A 22,355-nucleotide genomic window follows, 5' to 3' on the forward strand; every position below is an offset into this window, starting at 1 on the left:
TCCTCCCGTCCATCCTCCCGTCCATCCTCCCGTTCCATCCTCCCGTTCCATCCTCCCGTCCCATCCTCCCGTCCCATCCTCCCGTCCCATTCTCCCGTCCATCCTCCCGTTCCATCCTCCCGTTCCATTCTCCCGTCCATCCTCCCGTTCCATCCTCCCGTCCCATCCTCCCGTTCCATCCTCCTCCTCCTCCTCCCTGGGGCTGTGCGGGCGCCCCCTGCCGGCGGTCGCGGGCTCTGTGTGTGTGTGGCGGGCGCGGCCCCGCGCGCGGCGCGCTGACGTCAGTCGCGGTGCGGGGGCGCGCACGGCACGTGGCGGGGCGGAGCGGGGCCCGGCGGCGGCGGCGGCGGCGGCGGCGGCGGCGGGAGCGGGAGGAGGAGGTCAGGTCAGTGCGGAGTGTGCGGGACCGAGCGAGCGATCACCGGAACGGCCCCCGCCCCGCCCCGGGGCCCTGCACAGGGCGGGCCCGGCCAGGCCCGGCCAGGCCCGTTATTCCCGGGAGCGCGGCCTCCCCGCCACGGTGCGGCCGCACCGCAGCGCCCCCGGCTCGGCCCGGCCCAGCCTGGCCCGGCCCCGCCGAGCCCGGAGGTGGCCGGGAGGGCCCTACCGGCACCGCCGCGCTCCTGCAGCCCCCGGGCTCGCTGCGGCCGCCGGTGTGCGGGCCCTGCCGCCGGTGTGCGGGCTCTGCGCGGCCCGGGGCGGTGCCGGAGCGCCGGCAGCCCGCGGGCAGCCCCGTGGCACACGTGGGCACTGCCCCGGCGGGTGACGCGGCACACGCGGGCCGTGCCGAGCCCCTCGCGAGCACGGGTATGCTGGTTCCGCCGCACCGGGCCGGGCTGCCCAGCTGGCCCCGCACGGGTGTGCTGGTTCCGCCGCACCGGGCCGGGCTGCCCAGCTGGCCCCGCACGGGTGTGCTGGTTCCGCCGCACCGGGCCGGGCTGTCCAGCTGGCCCCGCACGGGTGTGCTGGTTCCGCCGCACCGGGCCGGGCTGCCCAGCTGGCCCCGCACGGGTGTGCTGGTTCCGCCGCACCGGGCCGGGCTGACACGGGTGCTGGTTCCGAGCGGTGACAGCTCCGCAGCAATGGGCAGCTGCACGTGTGGCTGAGGAGCCGCCGCTCCCAGGACTTGATGGGCTGTGCGTGTGGCTTTGAAGCACTAAAAATACCCTTAGCGTCGCTGCTACGGCAGTGTTGGACCAGCAGCTGGAACGCGCTGTGCGGATCGGCACGGGCTGCCTCTGCCCCGTGTGCTTGTCAGGTGCTTGTCAGGGTAAATCCCATCCTCAGGCTGACACTCCGTAGGCAGGCGAAGGTGGGTCCGAGGGGAGTCTCCCAGCCTGCTGTCACCAGCCTTGGCCCTGTGCGTGCACATCGTCCCCGGGAGGGCTTCGGTGCCGGGTGTGTGACCCTTTGGCTCGTGCCTGTGCCCCAGCAAATTCCTCTCTGGCTAATCATCATCGGTAATTCTCCCCTTGGGCTAACTTCCTGTCCTGAGCTGTTTGTGAAGCTGCCCTGTGTGAGCAGGGATGAGATGTGCAGCAGCAGAGGAAGTGATGCCTTCCCAGGAATTTGGGTACCTGGCTGCCTCAGTGCTCTGGGATGGCCCTGAAATGAGGGGGGCGATAAGATCTGTCATGGGGAAGGGCTTTCTGTCACTCCTTTCCTGTACGTGGGACCTGATTGCAGCGTCCTGTGCCTTAGGCATGGTTCTGTATGAGTCTGCTCCACCTGAGGTGTGCCTGGTATGAAAATACAGGAGGAGTGGCAGCAGGGGGTTATTCCCGAGGCTGTGACAGTGCCAGGCAGTAGTTGGAGTCCTGGTCCCCGAGTCTTGCTGTGTCTCAGGAGCTGCTCTAAGTGATGTGACCTCAGCCCAAGCACTGCCTTCCAGGTTCCAGAGCCCACTGTCCTTGGCCCCCTGCCACCATCTCTGCGTTGACGACTCTCCGAGCTGCTGACTTCGGTTGCTCTTTCCTCCACTCCAGCTGGTGGCATGTGAGTGCCTGGTCTGCCAAGAAACCACCTCACCCGTTTGAAGAGCTTCCCAGGGACACAGGCTTCATTGGTGTCTGTGACAGTAACAGCCCTGCAGCAGCGTGAGTGGGTGCCAGGGGCCTCCAGAATTAAACTTGTTCCGGGCGTCATGCAAGGCCCTGTGCCGAGTCCCGTGTCCTCGTGGGGAGAACAATAATAGCTCCACACACGGTAGGCTCCGGCGAGTGCCAACTCCCTCGGTCTCCTCCAATGCAGGCTCAGGGATGGATTCCACCTTGTCCCTCTGAAGAGACTCTGCATGCTGTCAGCAGCCAGGAGGGGATTCTGCTGCCAGCTTCTCCACAAGCTGCCCCACAGCAGGACTTGCTCAGCGGCAGCCTGGGAGGGGGCCCGTGTCGCTGCCGTGCCCCTCGCGCGCCCATGGGCGGACTGGTGTGCGTGTGCCCTCTGCTCTGAGCGCCTTGGCCTGCGCTGCCCCGGCTCACCCGGGCTCCTGGCACATCCTTGGCTTGTTTTCCCAAGTGCTCTCCCTGATCCTGTTGCATTCCCTGTCCCTCAGAGCCCCAGAAGGATGTGAACTTTGGCATGGAGTCTGTGAGCGGGCTGCGGACTCTGTGCGTGTGTGGGACTGTTGCTGAGTAACAGCAGGACTGGTTCGTCGCTGCGGGCAGTGCTGCTGTCTGGCTGCAGGGCACTGGCCTTGCCTGGGCCCTTCACCATGTTCCTCCTGCTCCCCTTTGACAGCCTGGTGGTTAATCTCTTGGGGATTTCCATAACTGTCCTCTTCACTCTGCTTCTGGTTTTCATCATCGTGCCAGCAATTTTTGGAGTCTCCTTTGGCATCCGCAAGGTTTACATGAAAACTTTATTAAAGATTTTTCAGGTAAGTCGTGTTTTTAGAATTTTCTGTGTGTTTGCAATGGTTTTGTCGTGCTAGGACGAGAGGCCTTCACCTCAGCAGGGCATTGTGGGCGGCCAGGGTGGAAGGTTGGGCTGTTGTTGTGGTGCTGGTGCCAGGTGACCCATTTGGCTCATCTTGGCCAAATGTGGTTTACCAGACCTCTGTTTGTGGGCTGTTTTTGCCCTGTGTTTAATGTAGTAACTCTTCAAGTAAAGAACTAGGCTAGTGAGGTTCAGCAGGCAGCAGGGTCTGAGGGATGGCTTGGAGGGGTTCATCTCCCAGGCAAGGCAGAGAGCTGGTGCCCCTCAGGGTGGGGTGTGATGGGCAGCAGGTTGCTCCTCTCCAGGGCATGTTTGGATGAAGCAAAAGCAGGAAGTAAAACAGGACTTTCATCCTGCAAGCCCTGAGTGGTCTGAGGCCAGAACCCAGAGCTCTCAACATGTTTCTGTCCAGGAGTGTCTCCTGCTCAGCCATGTCTGGACCTGCCGCCTCAGAGGACGACCAGCAGCCCTTGCCGACCCTCTTGGCACAGAGAGGCCAAGTGGAATTTTCCAGCTTGGGGTCATGCTGTTCCCTTGCCTGCCTTTGGCAGACTAATTTTATGGCCTGTCTCTGAGCCAGCACCTCTCCTTGAAGCAAATCCCAGACCAGACCAGAATTTTTTATCTACTAAGAGTAGTAGGTAAAGCCTTAACCACACTGCCCTGGCAGCCCAGGTGAAAGATCCAGGGACACCCTGTGCTTGCTAAGGAGGTTTTAGGCTCTTAAACATGGAGGTCATGCTGCTAAAGGATTTATGGTACAGCTGTTGTTGGAACAGGGCTGATCATTCCCAGAGCATCCTGCTACTGTTGGCTTGGGAAGACAACCCTGAAGCTCCCAATGTTCAGCTCTTTAAACTGAGTCCTCCCCAAAGCCTGTGAATGGGAAGACCTTTGTGAGGGGCTTCATGAACACAGATGTCTGAAGACCTGACTTCAAATTTACAGACTGAAGCAGAGGAAAAAAACTAAGATGTTTCATTTATCTGAAATGGAACTTTTCACCTAGTTCTGTTTTTTCTTCCTTCAACACCCATTGTGGTGTTTGAAACTATTCTTCTGAAAGACTGGGAAGGCTCTTTCAGCTTTTATCAAAGAATCTTGGGGGTGGGATAGAGGAGCACTCATGCAAAACTGCTCACCAGTTTGGTGGAAAACTCATTCATTAAGTTGGGTCATTTAGAATTGCATGTCTGGGGGCCATTATTTGTCCAAATGGTTTTCCCAGGACAGTGTTGGGAGCTCAGAGAGGCAGCACTGGAGTCTGGCCACTTGTGGGGCACAGCCCAAGCTGTGGGGCCTGGTTGGCAGTGGCACACCTGTGTTGATGCAGAGGGAGGGCACCCTTGTGCTTCCCAGGTGCAGGCTGGGTGTGCTGTGGCTGCAGTCAGGCTGGAGTCGTGCTGGGCTTGCCATGGATCCTTCTCCATAGGCTGCTCAGCTCCTTCGGGGTCAGAGCTCCTCTGCTGACCTCCCTTGGCATGGCAGTGTCTGGGCAATCCTCTGCAATCCTGCAGTTCCTGCTGCTGGCAGAGGCGGCTGCCAGGTGAGCCAGACACTCCGTGTGCAATTAGCATTCCCACATCACTGCCTCCTGATCAGCTGCTGGCATGGGCTGAGATCAGGATGCCAGGAGTTCCCAGAAGCTTCCTCTTCTTCTCAGATAAGCACGTTGTACACAAGTCCTCCTTGAGAAGCTTGTCCTCCCAGGCCTGTGTGATGCAAGGAGTTACAGGCTGCAAAGGTTTCTTGGAGGGCAGGCAGGAAGACTGCCCAGAAATCCAGCCTGCAGTTTGTGCTGGTGCCCTTGAAAAGCAGCTGAGAGAACAGGGAGTTCAGGCATGGGATTTGGCAGCCAGCTGTGTGAGGGTGCTTGCTGCTGCTGTTCAGGGTGGATTGCTGAGCTGGAACCATCAGCCATCAGCTGAACTGGAGGGGGAAGGATCCCATCCCATCATCAGCCTGATGTTTTCAGCAGCAACCTGAAAACAGTCTCTACTTGGAGTCTGGAAGAAACAAGGGTTGAAAAATCTCACTGGTCCCCTGGCCAGCTCCCTGTGCTGTGGTGCCCACCACCCAAGCAGGATGCAAGGCTCAGCCAAGCTGTGCAGTGGCAGCCACATGTCAAGTGCAGCAGAGCTGAGAGGTCATGGAAGCTGCAGAAAATACTGCTGTGCCATCCCATGACTGAGCACTCTTCCTGCCCCTGGCACTCCCTGTTTCCTGCTGGGGCTCTGCTCTGCAGAGTGGCACACAGAGGTGTGCACAGCCTGGCTGTCCTGTGCCTGCACTCATCACCTCTCCATCAGTCCTCTTGTCCCACTGGGGGCAGATCTCAGCTGTAAAAATCTGTTTCCAGCTCAGTCCAGTTGTGTTCATCCCTAACTCTCTCAGTTCTGTATGGAAGCCTCCTCCTTTATCCCTCTCCCCTGAACCATGTGTTTCCTGGGAGCTGCCTATGGAGCAGGGGCAGCACAGCCTGGAGCTGCAGGCCTGGTGAACTGTGGTTGTCCTGCCTGTCTTGCAGTGGGCAACACTGAGAATAGAGCGTGGGGCCAAGGAGAAGAACCATCCTCTGTACAAGCCCTATGTCAATGGTGAGATCCAAATCCAGAATTCTTTTGGGGACATGGGGTAAATGTGGTGTCTCTGAGCAGCTGAGGTCTACTGGGAAGCCTTTTCCATGCAGGTGGATTGGAGGGAGTTGTGGAGAGGTCTGTTAGATGAGAAGGGCAGGGAAGCACCCTGGGAGGACTGGGTTATGTCTGGACTGGAGAATGGAAGGGGGCCCTGAGGAGGGTGGGCAGGGGAGGGCCCCGAGGAGGGTGGGCAGGGAAGGGCCCCGAGGAGGGTGGGCAGGGAAGGGCCCCGAGGAGGGTGGGCAGGGAAGGGCCCCGAGGAGGGTGGGCAGGGAAGGGCCCTTAGGAGGGTGGGCAGGGAAGGGCCCTGAGGAGGGTGGGCAGGGAAGGGCCCTGAGGAGGGTGGGCAGGGAAGGGCCCCGAGGAGGGTGGGCAGGGAAGGGCCCCGAGGAGGGTGGGCAGGGAAGGGCCCCGAGGAGGGTGGGCAGGGAAGGGCCCCGAGGAGGGTGGGCAGGGAAGGGCCCCGAGGAGGGCGGGCAGGGAAGGGCCCCGAGGAGGGCGGGCAGGGAAGGGCCCTGACTCTCGGCTCTCTTGGAGACAACAGGTCACACTTTGCTCAGAGCTGCCTACGGTCCATTGCAGGTATCATTGCAAAGGAGCCAACATCCCTGGAGGAGGAGATCAAGGAGATCCGCCGGAGTGGCAGTGGCAAATCCCTGGACACCCCCGAGTTTGAGCTCTCCGATATCTTCTACTTTTGCCGCAAAGGCATTGAGACCATCATGGATGATGAGGTGACCAAGAGGTTCTCAGCTGAAGAGCTGGAGTCCTGGAACCTGCTCAGCAGGACCAACTACAACTTCCAGTACATCAGCCTGCGCCTCACTGTGCTCTGGGGGCTTGGGGTGCTCATCCGCTACTGCTTCCTGCTGCCCCTCAGGTGAGTGCTGGGCACTGCCCTGCCTGCCACGGGGGTGCTGGTGGCCTCTTCTGCTGCAGCCAGTGCAGCTGCTCTCCAGGCCCCCTGGACCTGCTCAGCACAGTCAGCAGAGGACAGGCAGCTTGGTGAGCAAGGTGTGTAACCTGGTTTTGCTAGCATGGAGTCTCCCTCTTTCTGCAGGGTAGCCCTGGCATTCACTGGCATCAGCTTGCTGGTGATTGGTACCACAGTGGTGGGATATTTGCCAAATGGAAGGTGAGTTCACCCTCGAGGGAGGAGCAGATGGGGAGCACCCCCTACAGCTTGAGACCTGGTAATCCTGAAGTTTTCCTGCAAGGACTGTCTGTTCTGCCACCTGCAGACATGGCAAGTGGTCCTGGCAGCTGTGGCCTCTCAGGATAGACACCATCTAATGTTAAACAAAGGGCCTAGATGTGAACACTAAACCTGTGGCACTGAAAGGAGCAGTAACAGAAAAGAGCACAGGCCAAAGTTTGGTTCTCAAGAGTTAAGAATCAGTGGTCATAAGTGACAGCCACACCCACAACATGCTGCATTTCTGTGGCAGAGATGTGAAAGCTGGGCTGGATCTTGGCCTAGGGCAGCTGGGCTGAGTGGCAGAGATTGTAGGACTGGGCAGTGATGGTCTCTGTCCTGGGCTGCAGGTGTAAGGAGTTCCTGAGCAAACACGTGCACCTGATGTGTTACCGGATCTGTGTGCGTGCCCTCACAGCCATCATCACCTACCACGACAGGTAAGCCCTGTGTGCTGCCCTGCCAGGCTGGCCCTGCCCAGGGGCTGCTCCAGGCCAGGCCTCGTGCAGGCCTCACACTTCATTCCCCTCCTCACCTCGACCTTTGTTTTGCATTTAGCGAAAACAGACCCCGAAATGGAGGCATCTGTGTGGCCAATCACACCTCGCCCATCGATGTGATCATCCTGGCCAGTGATGGCTACTATGCCATGGTAAGATCCCAGCTCTGCCTGCCAGGGCCTCACTGCCTGCATGGAGGGAGCAGCCAAGCACGTTGTGTGGGACTGGGAGTGGGCAGCAAGAGTCCTCTGAGCATGCAGAACTACTTCTTCCTGCATGACATGGCAGGGCACTGTCAGACTGGTGTGTGTGGCTTTCAAGCAAGCCTGACCTGGGACTCAGAGCACCAGGGGTCTGTGGGCATGGCTTTGCAAGCAGAGCTCTGGGCTTTGCTGTCGTTGGAGGAGCTCCTGCCACGCAGAGAGCACTTGGGGTTGGCTGTGCCTGTCCCTCCAGTCAGAGTCTGGGACTTTTCCTCTCAACCTTTCTAGGGCAGGGGCAGAAAGATGAAACTTAACTTGCCTGTGAATCTGGGAGCTGCCTCGGCTTTCCTGTGTGCCCAAGTCTTGTAACTTGTGTCTTCTTGCCCTGTTCAGGTGGGTCAGATCCACGGAGGCCTCATGGGTGTGATCCAGAGGGCCATGGTGAAAGCCTGTCCCCACGTCTGGTTCGAGCGCTCTGAGGTCAAAGATCGTCACCTGGTCGCCAAAAGGTGTGACAGTCGCTGGCTGAAGGGGCTGGGCTGGCCTCGTGGGTGCTGGGAGACTGTGCCCCTGTTGTTGGCACCCAACAGTCCCTGGGGGATGCAGGTCAAGGACTTCATGCTGTGTGGATTGCTAGTGAGAGCTTCTGTCCTCTCTGCTAACTGGTGACACTCTTCTGTTTAGGCTCACAGAACATGTCCAGGACAAGAGCAAACTGCCCATTCTTATTTTTCCAGAAGGTGAGTGTGCAGCAAGGCCAGACAAGCACCTGGTGGAGAGGGCAACTTGGGACAGCACCACGTCTCTGTTACTTCCTTTCTTACACGGCCAAGGACTTGAGACCCTTCACTGAGACAAAAGGAACATTGTCTTTAGAGCTGACTGAGCCCAGAACATGGGACTTGGATCCATGATGTCCCAGTGCCCCGTCCTGTGCACACAGAGAGCAGGGCTTGGAGTGAGGGTTAGGGGGGAGTTCTGTGGCCCAGCCCTTGAGCCTGTAGCTTAGACTTCTGAACTGACCTGCAGCAGAAGTTGAGAACATTGTGCTTGCCTCTTACAGGAACATGCATCAACAACACCTCTGTGATGATGTTCAAAAAGGGGAGCTTTGAAATTGGAGCCACGGTTTACCCTGTAGCCATCAAGGTATGAGAAGGCAACATTCTGAGGGCACGAGTAGTCCTCTGTCTTGGCAGCCCAGTCCAGCCTGGTCTGAAGGGGTGGGAAGGCTGGGGTCACTCTGTCTAGTACTCTGGGAGAGCTGGACTTGGGCTGGAAGTTGGAGCCTCAGGGAGGGTGCAACCACTGCCTGACTTTCTTGAACTCCTCTGCTTCTGCAGTACGACCCACAGTTTGGAGATGCCTTTTGGAACAGCAGCAAATATGGCATGGTGACCTATCTCCTCAGGATGATGACCAGCTGGGCCATTGTCTGCAGTGTCTGGTACTTGCCTCCAATGACCAGGCAGGTAAGTAAGGTGAACCTGGCCTATCTTACCTCCTTCCTGTTTGGCCCTTTGCTCCTGCTGAACTGTCTGACTTTGCCACAGCCTGAAGAGGACGCAGTGCAGTTTGCCAATCGAGTGAAGTCAGCCATTGCCAGGCAGGGGGGCCTCGTGGATCTGCTCTGGTGAGTCCAGGCAGCCTTTTCTCTTCCTGGTACCAGAGTTCCTTGTTCCTGGGTTCTGGCATGTCTTCTTGGGCTGCAGAGCTCCGTTTGTGTCCTGTGTAGGGCAGAGTAGGCTTATGGAGGAACAGTCTTCTGTAGCAGAGACTAAAGTCTTCTGCCATGTGTATTGGGCAGCAGGGCTTTGTTCTGTGACTGCAGCTGGCAGTGGGATGCCCTGGGTCTGACTTGTTTCTGCTCAGCAAGGTGTGTTCAGCTGGAGAAATTCCTTTCCCAGGCGCTGAGTTCTCAAAGCCTGGGAGGCAGAGGGGCTCTGCAGGCAGCCAGTCTCCTGTGGTGGTACCAGATCAGCTCATGTTTCTGGCAGAGCTGCCGTGCTGAGCACAGTGCAGGGCCGTGGGGGCAGCTCCTGGCACTGCCCTCGGGCACAGGTGGTCTGCAGTGTGCCCTGGCAGCAGGTGGTACCGGAGCAGCTGCTGCCCTGGGCAGCCCCATCCAAAGGTGGTGCCTTTCTGCAGCCCCTCTGATACAACTCTCTCCCCAGGGATGGAGGACTGAAGAGGGAGAAGGTGAAAGACGCCTTCAAGGAGGAGCAACAGAAACTCTACAGCAAAATGATTGTAGGCAACCACGAAGACCGGAGCCGCTCCTGACGCCGCTGCCTCCAGCACTGCCGTGGGGCTGGCACTGCCCTCTGCCTCCAGCACCAGCCAGGGCTTCTCTGGAGCAACTGACTCTTTGGACTTGGCCACTCCAGAGCTGCTTGGACTCACTCCTTCAGCCTCTGGCTGTTCTCTCCTGGAGGCACTGTTACTGCCTGGAGTCTCTGGGCCCTGGGCAGCTCTTGGCAAAGATGCCTTCTCATTTCTGTTAGCGTGAAGCCCCGTGCAGGGGCAGTATTAAATGAAACTCTTATGGTGTTGTGTGCTTCCATCTGGTGTATCCAGCCCCGGGGGAGGACTGGAATGATGTGCATGTGTGTCAGTCACAAGTCTCCCACGGCACAGAAGCTGATGAGCTGCACTGAAATTGGCTGCCTTGACAACCAAGGGAGTCCTCTTGAGCCTGTGCCTCTCACGAGTGTGACATAAACCCCTTAGGAGCAGAATGGGATCTCTCAGGCCACTTCCAGATCCACTTCCAGGAGAAATCATTTCTTTTGCCACCTTCCTGTCAGCCTGACCAAGACTGTTGCTTCTCCAGTGTCTGAGTAACAGCCTCTTTGCTGCTCCTGATGCAGTGAGGATTATCCTTCTTGAAAGAAGCTGCAGAGTGCCAGGTGTCACTGATGTGGCAGGTGGGGCTCTTGAGGAATTCATACGTGCTACAGTGGGAGCTTAGGGTGGGTAGGAGACCCTGAGATTTCATGGCTGGGGTAGGGAATCACCTTTCAAATGCCTCCTGAGGGAAATGGTGGGATCTGACCTTGTCATGGACCAACATGCACATGGATAATCTCAGCTTGTTGCAAGAAAATTGAACCTTGTGCTGGAGGTGGTGCCCCTTTGCCTTTCAGCCCTGCAAGTAAATTACTCAGTAAAACAACTTGCATTTGAACATTTATCCCATGTACTTTCCAATTTTCCTGAAATTCCTACAAACTTTAGTAGTTTGAGTTCTTTGCCTGCTCTTACAAGCAAAAGCTGTTTCACTGCTCTGTGCTGAAGCCTGAATGCATTTTCTAGCACTCTGGAGAAGGAAGGCAATTACCTAAGTGCCTCTTTTGTACCTCAAGTGTTACTTGCTGGGGAGGGCATTGCCACCCCAGGGGAGGGCAGCTGTTTGTGCAAGTGGCCTTAAACTGGAATTTCCCTGTGCTTTTTTTTTCCATTTGCCTGATGGAACTTTGCTGCTTTGGCTTCAAGGCTTGCAAAGCTTTTCCCTTGCTCAGAGGCTGTTTGGAGGGAGACCCCCACGAGGTGGTGTGGTCTGGCCAACTCTGGAGGGAGCTCCAGTCTCTGAGAGCCGTGGGGTGCCCAGGCAGTGCTGTGGTCACTGAGTGCTGTGGATGCCCCTTCCCCCATGTGCCAGGCTGAAGCTGGGGTCACAGCCCTGGGCTGGGGATGTGGAGATTGCTGCCTGGGCAGAGTCTCCAGAGTCTCCTTCACCTCTCCCTGGTCAGCAGGTCCTCTTGAGCGCTCTCCAGGGCTGTGCCCACAGAGCTCCTGTCTCTGGGGGAGGGATGGGCATTGCCTTCAGGCCATGCAGATGCTGCTGTGGGCAGGGGCTCTACCTGGGACAGGCCTCCCACACCCCTGGGACAGGCCTCCCACACCCCTGTGACCTCGGGCATCTATGCCCACAGGTGTCCTGCCCACAGCTGGGTCCCCTGTCCCTGAGTTCCGTGGGGCTGTGCAGAGCCCTGCCCAGCTCTGCAGGACCTGCTGTGCTCGGGGACCATCCCCAGCAGCATCCAGGGCGCTGTGCAGCAGGCAGGGAGCTGCTGGACAGGTTAGGAGGCACCCATCCATCTTTCCTGGGCTCCCCCACCCCGTGCCCCCAGTCAATACGTCTCTCTCCGATGAGAAAGTTAATAAATTTAGCTCTAGATTAAAAGTATCGATCATTTCATTTGTAAGCGATAAATAACCGGGGGGGAGCGGCGGGCGGCCCGCGGGGCAGGGGCTGCAGGCTCGGGCTGCACCCCGCAGGGGGCTGGCGCTCTCATATGCATTCTGCCCAGCTGCTGGCATTGATTTGCTATTAGTCTCCATGCACCACCCAGTAGCACATCATTCCCGGAGCCGCTATTAATGGCCTTTTGATAAATAATCACTTGTAAGTCAATAAATTTTTATTAAACAGTGTGGCGCTTTGATTTATGAAAATCCGACGGGGTTTGTCTGGGAGAAAAGGGATGCAGAATTGAAGTGGAGCTGCCATCCATCTGCCTGCCAGGCTGCCCTACCCCCGGCACCGCCAGCTCGGGGCTGCCCAGCGCCAGGCACAGCGCCGGTGCTGACCCTCCACACAGCCCGTGGGACTCCCACTGCTCTGCTGGGCAGGGAGAGGCCACTGGCGGGCAGAGGACGTGGTGGGCAGCACGGGCAGGGAGAAGGGATGGTCCTGCCTGGATCCCCACACGGAGCATCCCTGCCCAGGGTCCTGCCTGGATCCCCACACGGAGCATCCCTGCCCAGGGTCCTGCCTGGCTGCAGCCATGCACGGGGCAGCCAGGCTGTGGCAGCCATTTGTCACTCTCCCTGGCTCCAGCAGGCCCTTTGCCACTTGCTTTATTTGTCTCCCAGCTCTGACGTGGCATCAGACAGGTGTTAAACTACTTAATCACTTTAAAATTGTTTTAATTTTCTGTTTTGTATTGATCTCCACAGCACCAATTAATCAGCTCACTGGACCAGGCAGTTAGTACATTAAAAATTGTCAGCCAAGCTGGGCAGCTTAGAAAATGTTAAAAAAATATCCCAACAGCAGCCCCTCACTTCTCCCTCCTGCTGAGCTCTGGCTCTGCCCACAGACAATGATGTGTCTCCCCAGCTCCCATGGGACCTGGCATCCCATGCTGGCAAAGGGTCCATTAGCTCTGTCCCCAGCCCCTCCTGGCATGTGTCCCATGAAGGCTGAGAGGGGAGTGCTACGAGCCCCATCTGGCTGTGGAGCCTGGACAGGGATCTATGCAGAGAGTGCATTTCCTAAGCCCTGGGAAAGTCCTGCTGAGCAGTCAGGGCTCCTTGCAAAGTGCCCCCAGGTAAGTGACAGGTTGGAGAGCACCTAAAGCCCAGTGTGGGGCTTGGAGCCTGGGCAGGAGAGTTGCAGGTCTGCAGCCACACACCACAAGGCTGGTGCTCAGGGCCACTGCAAAGCCCCAGTGCTTCAGGGCCTGTGGCTGCCCCAGGTGTGGACTTGGCCACCTGCCTGGCACAGGTACTGCTTGTGCCTGCAGGAAAGGACATCCCTGCCCCTGTGCCTGCCCCTTCCGTGCCTGTGCCACGCTGCTAATCAGTGCCTGCTGGGCCAGCAGCACCTTATCTCCTATCGATTTCCTCCCAAGACACAGACCGTGTGTTTGCTCACACCTGCCTGGCACTTAGTTGGCTCTTGGCTGAACAACTGCCAAGCTTACTGGGCCCCCAGCGCTGTGCCTGTGCCAACAGGAGCCCCTTGGCCATACCAAGCACCTGGGGACAGCCAGGCCTGCAGAGCACCCACCACTGCCATGCAAGGGCTGAGCCCTGGGGAGCCAGAGCAGGGGGTGTGCAGCTCCCCTTGCACACACGTGTGTGTGTGTGTGTGTCTGTGCAGCCACTGCTGCAGCACAGGAAGGGGGGGCACCCGCCAGCCTGCCAGGCAAACACACCAGGGCTATTGACGCCACATCAATCCTGCAGCCCCGACAGGTGAATGGGCTCTCCCTCACACCGCTAAGATAAATGGTATTTATTTGCTGCTAAGAGGTTCCAATAAGAGGCCCCAGAGTGACTTTTGAACCAGCACCTCTTGCTGCTGGTGCACACCCAAAGGAGGGAAAACCCTGGAAGAGGTCCCCAGGGCTGCCCTGCTCCTGGGGGCTCTTCCTGCCCCACACACAGCACCACAGCACAGCCCCTTCCCCTGCCTGGCACCAACCCTGTGTCACATGTCCTGTCCCTGACCCTTCTTCAGCCCAGCCTTGCAAGGCCACCCTGGGACCCCACACCCACGAAACAACTGTTTGGACCGGACTGGGACCTTTATTTCATCAATGCCAGTGACAGGGCTGTGCCTGGCACTGCCCACACGTGCTGCCCCCAGCCCTGCGAGCCACAGTCCCATCCAGCTGGCAGGGACCCCGTCCCGACAGCCAGGCACCTGCTGGGGAGGGCAGACACCCTGGCAGGACACAGGTGGCTGGGCCAGCGTGCCCCCAGCCTGGCGGGGCCGGCTGTGCCGGTGCTGAGCCAGTATCGGTGCTGAGCCCCCGTGCTGGTGCTCAGCCACTGTGTGTGCCCAAGCCCAGCATGGAAAAGGCCGCTCGGTGCTTCCTCAGCAGCAGCCGGATCTTCTCGTCATCCGAGTCAGGGTCCAGGGGCTTGTTGTACTCGTCGTCCTCGGTCTCCGAGGCCGCCCGCTCTCCACCAGAGCCCCCCGCCCGCTGTGAGGATGAGGAGGGCTCCAGGGCGCTCTTCTTCCTCCATTTGGTCCGCCGGTTCTGGAACCAGACCTGTTGGCCCACGGGCCCAGCTCGGTGAGCAGGCACCACGCTGAGCTGCCCACGCCGCACAGGGACCAGCACTCACCTTCACCTGGGACTCGGTCATGCCAAGGGAATAGGCCAGCCGTGCCCTTTCCGGACCTGCCAGGTACTTGGTCTGCTCAAAAGTCTTCTCCAGAGCAAAGATCTGGTGCCCTGTGAAGGTTGGGCGTGTGTGCTTCTTCTTGTGGATGTTGTCAGCCAGGTGAGCAGGGGCTGCAGGAGAGGAGGAGAGAAATGGGTGAGCTTTTTGCAGCCCACAACTCTGGGCAGCTCTCCCCTTCTCCTGAACACAACACCAGCACATTTGCCAGCCCTCAGTGCCCACAGAGTCCCCCCACACTGGGTCCCCTCCAAATTAAAACCATATTCTGGCTTCAAGGCTTCAGCCCCATTCCAGGAGGGCTGAGCTGTCCAGGCTGTGCAGCTCCTGCTCCAGGACAGCACTGAGTGGTTGGGCTGAGAGGGGAAGAGTTGCTACCAAGAGTGCAGGACCCCAGAGCCACACACGGCACTGGGAACACTGTGCCCCTGTGTCCCACGCCTTGCAGGATACATGACAGAAGACAGGCAGAGCTGGTCATCAGCTCGTAGCTGTGCCAGGAATGGACAGCTGAGCTGCCTGACCCACCTGTTCTAAAAGCATCACCTGGAGAGGGTGGAGGGGAACCACAGCCACAGGTTCTGAGCAGCTGCACCCAGCCCAGGGCCCAGAGCCTCCCAGGGCTCCCCATGGCACAGTGGGTGCACCCATCCAACCCACCCTCTGGGACATGCTCTGCAATTCCCCTGCCAGCTCTCCAGCAGCCCGGGGCTGCCCATCCTGCCCGTCTGTGCCCCGAGCCAGACCAGGCAGTGACCCCAGTGGCGCTGCCACAGCGAAGGGGCATCTGTGACTCAGAAGGTTCTGCCTGTCCTTGCCAGCTGCGGCTGCGTGGCGGCAAAGAGTTAATGTCTGTCATTGGATCCGCCCCTGCGCTTGAGCCGAAACTTCTGTGCCAGTTTGAAGTTCAGCATCTCTGTCATCGGGGCCATTCCCACCGTCCCGGGGCAGCCCTCGGGCCCACCAGGGATGGACAGGACGCAGCCGGGGCAGCTGCCCCGTGTCTCCGCCGCAGTGCCGGCGGGCCAGGGCTCTGCAGGGCACCCCCCGACCCCCGTGCCCGCTGTACTCACGGCCGCCGCACTGCCGCCCGCCCCGCCACGCCGGGGCCGCGTCCGCCCAGCAGCTCCGGCCCCGCGGCACGAAGTCGCCGCCAGCCTTGGGCAGGGCGCCCACCTGGGGCCCGTAATAGACGCCCGGGGAGCTCAGTCCGTTCAGCGCGCCCGTGTGGGGGTAGCCGGGCAGGAGCGCCCCGCCGGGCGCCGCCGCGGGCCGGCCCAGGATGTCCGAGATGCCGTGCGGGGTCCCGGCCAGCTGCGCGCCCAGCGCGGGCGGGCCCAGCTTGTAGAAGGAGCTCTGCACCGAGTACTGGCAGACGGGCGCCTTGGCCTCGGGGAAGGCGCCCAGCGAGGGGCCGTTGAGCAGGAAGGTGGGCGGCAGGTTGGCGTCCATGGCTGCGGCACCGGGGCGGTCTCAGAGCCCGGACCCCCGCGGGTGCGACGGCTCGTCCATTGCCAGCGGCCGGGGGGGCTGCCGGGCCCCGCAGCCCGCGCTGGGAGCCGTGCGGGGCCGCGGGCAGGCTGGGCAGGGCCCGCGCACCCCGCGCTGGCTCCGGCTCCGGCCCCGCACGGGACCCTCGACGTGCGCGGGGCAGCGCCGGCTCCGCTCATAAAGCTCAGAGCATTAGAATGCCGCGCGCCCATTGGCTGCGCCGTCCTCAGCCCCGGCCGCCCATTGGCTGCGCCGCCACCGCCTCGGTCGCCCATTGGCTGAGCCGCGAGCACCGCGCGCCCATTGGCCCCACACAGACAAATTGCGCTTTGAACGGCGGCGGCGGCGGGGACGGGACGGGAGGTACGGACAGAGGTGTGGGATGGGATGGGATGGGATGGGATATGGGATGGGATGGGATATGGGATGGGATATGGGATGGGATGGGATGGGATGGGATGGGATGGGATATGGGAATACAGGTGTGGGATGGGATGGGATGGGATATGGGATGGGATGGGATGGGATATAGGAATACAGGTGTGGGATGGGATGGGATATGGGATGGGATGGGATATGGGATGGGATATGGGATGGGATGGGATGGGATGGGATATGGGAATACAGGTGTGGGATGGGATGGGATATGGGATGGGATGGGATGGGATATGGGAATACAGGTGTGGGATGGGATGGGGTACGGGATATGGGATGGGGGAATACAGGGATAGGGCACGGGATACCGGGTTACGGGAATGCGGGGATGGGATATGGGGATGGGATACGGGGATAGGATGGGATACGGGGATACAGGGATGGGACAGGATGCGATACGGGGATACAGGGATGGGACGGGATGCGATACGGGGATACAGGGATGGGATGGGGTACGGGGCCGGAGCGGACCCTGGACAGCGCCGGGCGGGCCGGTGCTCCCGGGCGGGCGCTCGGCAGCGCCGCTGCCCTTGGGAATCTCTCGCTCTCTCGGCTGCGCGGCCGCTCCCCCTTCGGCCGCCCCGGGAGAGGCGCCGCGGCCGCAGCCGCTCGGCGGTGCCCCCAGCCCTGCTCCTTTGGACTCTCCCACGAACCGCAGAGCAAGAGCAGCCGCCACAGCCACGGCTGCTCCCGCCGTCCTGGCAACGGGGCACGGGCAGAAGGGACCCCCCGGCTCCCCCTCGGGGTCTCCACCTTCCCCCACCTTTGGAAAAGCAGAGACGATGAGACACAGTCTGTGTTGGTTTCTTTATTAATTCATAGTCCGATAGCTGGTGTACAGGGAAATGATCTATACACAGGGGCTAAGACAGGGAGATCCAAAAGGCTTGTTTCCATAACAATTAAAAAAAGAAAATAAAAGTAATTTTTAAAACTTCTAAAAAGCTTCTAGTGTGCAGACTGCAGCATTCTCTAGGCTCAATGTTGGGTGCAGCCTCCCCCTACCAGCCCTACAAGCAATCTGAGCGCAAAGCAATGTCACTGCAGGTGCCTGGCACGGTTGCAGCACAGCACATTCCCTACGGCATACACAAGGCCAAAGCACTGGACCCACACACAACTCTAGGGTGATGCTACGGAGTCAGCTTCGCAGTGGGTCTAGGGAGGTTACTGTATGCAGCAAGGGTGATGGATGGAGAGTCTGTGCCTATATGGCTCAACTTTGGGGTGGGGAAGGGGCTGCTTTGCTCTCCAAGGCTAAGCTGGGTCAGTTGCTTTGCTGCAGTGAGGCTTCTTCTCGGCTGCAGGGCAGCCAGGGGCTCTCCCAGCAGATGTGCCCCCACTGCGAGGCAGGGCTGCCCTGCCAAGGCCACCATGCCTGAAGCTGGAGGTGGGCTCAGAGAGCAAGCTCAGACTCTGCAAAGCAGGTCCGTGGCCACCTCCAGGGGAAAGAGCAGGGGGTCTTCATACCACTGTGCTACAAAGGCCAGGCCCCACATCAGTTAGATAAAGGACAGGGTTGGGGACCTGGGACATACTGTCACTACCTGCATCCTGCACTCCTGGGGTCAAGTATTGCAACAGGTTCAACCTACTGCCCACCTCTGGGCTGCCTGGGCAGCTCTGCCCAGCTCTGCCCAGCTCTGCTCTCTTGCCACAGCAGCTGGCCTGGGGCTGCCCCAGCCCCAGGGTGACCACTGGGCTTGGGCTGCTGCCACAGCACCTTCCACCTGGCCAAAACGCTGCCACTGGGGCAGCAGCCCCCAGGTCTCTGGGATTGGTCCCGGGAGGGTCAGCATCCAGGGGTCACTGGGCTAGATCCTCCCCTGCAGGGAGGCCAGGGTCCCTGCAAAGCCCTTGCCTGGGTGTGTGGTGCAGGGCTGCTGGCTCCTGCCAGCTCCTGGCTCACCTCCTGAGCAGATATTGTGCTGAGTAGAGCTAGGCACAACCCCACGCGTGGCACAAGCACCCCCTGCTCTGTCTCACTACTCATCCTCCACGGCCCCAAGCACCTCAGCACAGGGCTACAGCTTCAACCCAGCTGGAACCAACACAGACTGGGGCTGCACCATGGACAGAGCCATGGGACTGCACCTCTAGGCCAGGAAGGGGCCAGGCTCAGGCAGAGGGGCCCAGGGCAGGGCAGACCCTCTCACTCCTATGGCCTCCCTGCTCCATTCACCAGAGCTGCTCATACACTCCAAAGGTTTTGCCTGTCCTGCAGCCTGAAGAGGTATTTGGGAGCAGAGCTGTTAGTGCTTTGTACATACTGCTAGAGTGTCCCTAGGGGTTTGCATAGTATTTATCTGTTCATATACACAAGGCTGATTGCTGTACAGTTTACACTTTCAATACAAGCAACGAGCTCAGTGCTCAGCCCAGAGCCCTGCCCTGGTGGAGACGTTGCACGTGCAGGGGAGAGGAAGGGCAGCCCTGCCCCAGTCCCTCTGCCCAGGGCAGCTGTGCCCCCTGCAGCCTCCCCGCACACCCCGGCACTGCTGCACTCACTGAGAGGGATGAGAAGCGAGTCCAGCAGGGCAGCAGAGACACTGGGCATGCCAAGCACCTCTCCTGCAGGGAGCAGTGCCATGCTGCCCCAGCTCCCCTCCTGCAAGTGGAGCACGGACGTGGGGATGCACCTACACACGCAATCGCATAAGGGTGGAATCTCCTTCCCTCTCATTTTCTTCTAGTCCAGCTCTTGCCTCCCAGAGGAGCTGGGAGGATGCCCCCGGCGTGTGCTGCTGTCTCTGGGCTCCTGCAGCAGCGGGGCAGGGACGGAGGCCCCTCCGTCGGTTTGAAGTACTGCAGCTCATGCGTCTTGCAGTCAGTCAGTCATGCGGATAGGACGGTAAGTATGTCTCATACAGAAATCATGCCATTAGCCTATAGGAACATGTACAGCCAGCCCTGCTCCCTTCCACTCTCTGCTCTCCTCTCCTCTCTTCTCAGGTATGTGTCAGAACGTGTGTGGAGTTCAGTGGTTTGGTGTTGAGGTGCGAATCTGGAGAGACACATACACAGGGACAGGGTTACCAGGCATTCATGGTGGCACTGCCAGGAGAAAGGGTGGGGGCAGCCAGGGATATGGCTGGGAACCTCCTTCTGCACACTCTGCTTGTCCCACATGCACCCATTCTGCCCAGCAACCACCAGACAAGTCTTGGGGAGTGTCAGAGAGACAGTGACAGAGCACCAATAAGTGGGTCTGCCTGGAACCAGGAGTGATGACAGAGATGGTATTGATGGTGCTGCCCCGGCTGCAGAAAGCAGCAAGCAGGGGCTGAGCTGCACCAACAGTAATGTGGCACTGGGAAGCAACTGGGACAGCTGCTCTGAGATGGAGGAGTCCAGCCCTGAGCTCCCAGCCTCAGCTAGAGGGACTGATTGCACCCCACTCCCCCAGCACCCCATCCATACCTTGTGCACACCCTGGGCCACCCTCACTCATGACAGAAAACAACAGAAGCACAGCAGCAGCAGGGGCAGTGACAGGGAGGCAGAGCCAGGGACTGTCTGGGAGTGGGGCAGACAGAGAGGAAGGGGACAGGGTCTGCATGAACGTGCTCACAAGCACAAGCCTCCTCCCTGCCACATACCCACAGAGAGCATCCTGCTTCATCCTGGTCTAGACCCACTCCACAGGGAAAGCAGTGGGACCAGGCAATGCACAAAGCTCAAGGGATAATTCTGAGCTCACACGGAGGATCAATGGAAGAAATGCCCTAGGCCAAAGGCAGGTGCCTTGTCATCAGCCCCTACAAGGGTCATGTTCCTACAACTGCCACTCCTGCATCTCTACTGCCCTGACATCCACCAGCAGCATCCCTGCCATGGCCTGCACCCCCATCCTGGCTTCAGGGGACCTCACTGCCATCCTCTCCGTGGCTGGCAGAGGCAGCTGCTGCACCTCCCAAAACAGAGCTGTGAGCAGAGCCAGCAGGCCATGGCCCCACAGGACTGGGACACCCCTTATCTGACCCACAGCTCTGCCAAGTGCCCCTTGGGAAGGGGGTGCCGAGGCAGCAGCTCTGAGGGCTGATCTCACCTGCCCCAAGGCAGCATGAAGGCTGAATCAGTGCTCCTGCATGAAGGGGCAGTTCTGCTCAGGCCCCACACAAGTGCAACCCAACACCTGGATTATGCTGTAGCCCAGCACAACCAGGAGTAACAAACCTGTAGCCCTGTCACTGGGGACCACCATCCCAGCCCCCAGGATGCTGTCACTGCACTGTGGGTGCAGCAGGGTGCACACAGCTGGCTGGAGCACCACTGCAGGCCAGGGCACCCTGTGCCCTCAGCACCCAGGGAGGAGCAGGTCAGCAGCAGGGACACACGGCTGCCCACCCTCAGCGTTTGCTGCAGCACAGCAGCCCCTCTGCAGGCTGAGAGCTGGCACTGCCACATTACACTTTCCCCAGGAGAATGTGCATGACCAGCAGGTCAGTGCAGGCAGCAGCACAGGGGGCTGGCACAGAACAAAGAGCAAAGCTGGGGTTACCTCAAAAGAGGCCATATGAGGGGTCACTGCTTCCCCCTTTTCAGGCTGGCTCGTTTCACTATCTGAGCCCCCATCCTGCCCCCGGAGACCTCTGGTTTCGGGACACGCACTCGCACCTCCTCCTGAGGGAGCCGCAGGGGCAGGAAGCAGGACAGCACCCAGGTGGAGAGACAGACAGAGAAGAGGACAGGAGAGGGAAAGGCAGAGTCAGTTGGCAGAAGACACCAAGCAAGAAGACTGCGGTGGGAGAGGGAGAGGGAGAGGGAGAGGGAGAGGGAAAGGGAAAGGGAAAGGGAAAGGGAAAGGGAAAGGGAAAGGGAAAGGGAAAGGGAAAGGGAAAGGGAAAGGGAAAGGGAAAGGGAAAGGGAAAGGGAAAGGGAAAGGGAAAGGGAAAGGGAAAGGGAAAGGGAAAGGGAAAGGGAAAGGGAAAGGGAAAGGGAAAGGGAAAGGGAAAGGGAAAGGGAAAGGAGAGGTGGCATAGTCCCAGAGCCTGAGAGTACTGCAGAAGTGGTGCTGACCCGGGCAGACTGCCTGCAGGGCAGGGCTAAGTGCCACACTGTACCTTGGCCCCCAGACCATCCCGGTGCAAGATGGAGTATTTCATGAAGTGATCATCCTCAGCCTCCAGGTCTTGGGGCTCCTGCAGGGAGCCCTCCAGAATCAGCTCCTCCTGTTCCTGCCTGTCACCCATGTCACCAGGGCCCAGCTGCCGCACCACCTTCCGGATAATCTGTGGAGACCCACACAGCTGGTGTCACAGCCCTCCTCACCCAGTCTGGCCCTAAACAGTGTGTGGCAGCCTCTGAGCCATGAGCTGGAGAAGTGCCGTGACTGTAACCGAAGACAGCAGGACACGAGTGCTCTGCAGGGCCCCTGGGCTGCAGGGAGGGACGGGGCAGCCGGTGGAGGGTGGAGGAGAAAGGCTCCGGCTTACCCTTGTCCACATCTCGCCCCTGATCACTCACCTTCTTGGTGATGATATTGCCTTGATCATCGGTGAACTGCTCCTCAGTCACCTGCTCTCCCGGGAGATGAAGGACTTCGTTCCCCTGCAGCAACAGGAGGGAGATTAGGGCATTTCAGGCGGGTGAGGGGGGTCCCTTTGCAGGTTGAACAGAACACCTGGCAAGCAACCCACAGCCTGGGGCTTCCCCCCTGCCCTGCCCCTTCCCTGCTCTGCTCTGCACTGCGCTGGGGCTGCTCTCTCATCTCGTTACCTTCACCAGGACGCGCCGGCGGACGACTCTGCCGGACAGAGCCTCCTCATCGTCCGCCAGCCCCGGGCTCTCCCCAAGCTCCTTGTCCAGCTCCCGGTGGGCGTGTTTGAGCAGGAAGCGGACAGAGCCCCTGACGATGTGCATGACGTTCTGGCAGCTGACCAGGAAGAACGCCAGCAGCACCAGCGCGGTCAGCAGCTGCGCCAGGAAAGCCCACATCGTTCCCCGGCGCGCAGGATGGTGCTGGACCAGCGGGTGCGTGCCCGCTGTCAGAGCCCAGCCATGCCCGGGGCTGGGAGCAGCCCTGCGGCTCTGC

General features: G+C 59.7%; 3 protein-coding genes across 10 annotated transcripts in view; 1 reads left to right on the forward strand and 2 right to left on the reverse strand.

The window, feature by feature from the left end:
* Window positions 1–314: 314 nt before the first annotated feature.
* On the forward strand, window positions 315–11,911 carry GPAT4 (glycerol-3-phosphate acyltransferase 4). Of its 2 annotated transcripts, none has more exons than XM_071578980.1 (13): window positions 315–385; window positions 1,892–2,878; window positions 5,465–5,534; window positions 6,159–6,456; window positions 6,637–6,711; window positions 7,122–7,211; window positions 7,330–7,423; window positions 7,868–7,983; window positions 8,159–8,214; window positions 8,538–8,623; window positions 8,818–8,946; window positions 9,028–9,107; window positions 9,649–11,911. In XM_071578980.1, exons 2-13 carry the CDS (start codon window positions 2,714–2,716, stop codon window positions 9,755–9,757), a joined length of 1,368 nt encoding a protein of 455 aa, XP_071435081.1. In that variant the 5' UTR covers window positions 315–385; window positions 1,892–2,713; the 3' UTR covers window positions 9,758–11,911. The 2 variants fall into 2 exon arrangements, with proteins under 2 accessions (XP_071435081.1, XP_071435082.1); XM_071578981.1 differs by having other exon boundaries at window positions 342–385; window positions 1,702–2,878.
* A 1,957-nt stretch (window positions 11,912–13,868) lies between these two features.
* NKX6-3 (NK6 homeobox 3) lies at window positions 13,869–15,891 on the reverse strand. Its single transcript, XM_071579252.1, has 3 exons — window positions 15,469–15,891; window positions 14,339–14,508; window positions 13,869–14,262 (listed from the first exon to the last, which is right to left on the reverse strand). Exons 1-3 carry the CDS (start codon window positions 15,845–15,847, stop codon window positions 14,032–14,034), a joined length of 780 nt encoding a protein of 259 aa, XP_071435353.1. The 5' UTR covers window positions 15,848–15,891; the 3' UTR covers window positions 13,869–14,031.
* A 1,223-nt stretch (window positions 15,892–17,114) lies between these two features.
* Window positions 17,115–22,355, reverse strand: part of ANK1 (ankyrin 1) — a 52,511-nt gene continuing 47,270 nt past the window's right edge. For 3 of the 7 annotated variants that reach the window (XM_071579245.1, XM_071579244.1, XM_071579247.1), the window contains exons 41-44: window positions 21,788–21,871; window positions 21,385–21,552; window positions 20,823–20,944; window positions 17,115–19,325 (exon numbers count right to left, since the gene is read on the reverse strand). In XM_071579245.1, coding sequence (XP_071435346.1) covers window positions 20,846–20,944; window positions 21,385–21,552; window positions 21,788–21,871 — 351 coding nt within the window. In that variant the 3' untranslated portion in view covers window positions 17,115–19,325; window positions 20,823–20,845. Of the gene's footprint in view, window positions 19,326–20,822; window positions 20,945–21,384; window positions 21,553–21,787; window positions 21,872–22,039; window positions 22,259–22,355 lie in introns of those variants that run through there. The other 4 variants (XM_071579251.1, XM_071579248.1, XM_071579246.1 and 1 more) reach the window with 4 other exon arrangements.

The sequence above is a fragment of the Pithys albifrons genome, chromosome 29 (assembly GCF_047495875.1).
Source record: "Pithys albifrons albifrons isolate INPA30051 chromosome 29, PitAlb_v1, whole genome shotgun sequence".
Taxonomy (NCBI): Eukaryota; Metazoa; Chordata; class Aves; order Passeriformes; family Thamnophilidae; genus Pithys; species Pithys albifrons.

What these genes read in the sequence shown, in the direction of transcription:
- GPAT4 (XM_071578980.1), top strand. Translation starts at nt 2,714, where the DNA reads ATGTTCCTCCTGCTCCCCTTTGACAGCCTGGTGGTTAATCTCTTGGGG. An exon ending in GGATATTTGCCAAATGGAAG is followed by an intron (nt 6,712 to 7,121) that starts GTGAGTTCACCC and finishes CCTGGGCTGCAG; the next exon opens with GTGTAAGGAGTTCCTGAGCA. An exon ending in ATCATCACCTACCACGACAG is followed by an intron (nt 7,212 to 7,329) that starts GTAAGCCCTGTG and finishes TTTTGCATTTAG; the next exon opens with CGAAAACAGACCCCGAAATG.
- NKX6-3 (XM_071579252.1), bottom strand. Translation starts at nt 15,847, where the DNA reads ATGGACGCCAACCTGCCGCCCACCTTCCTGCTCAACGGCCCCTCGCTG. An exon ending in CGGGCGGCAGTGCGGCGGCC is followed by an intron (nt 14,509 to 15,468) that starts GTGAGTACAGCG and finishes CCTCTCCTGCAG; the next exon opens with CCCCTGCTCACCTGGCTGAC. An exon ending in TGACCGAGTCCCAGGTGAAG is followed by an intron (nt 14,263 to 14,338) that starts GTGAGTGCTGGT and finishes GTGGGCCAACAG; the next exon opens with GTCTGGTTCCAGAACCGGCG.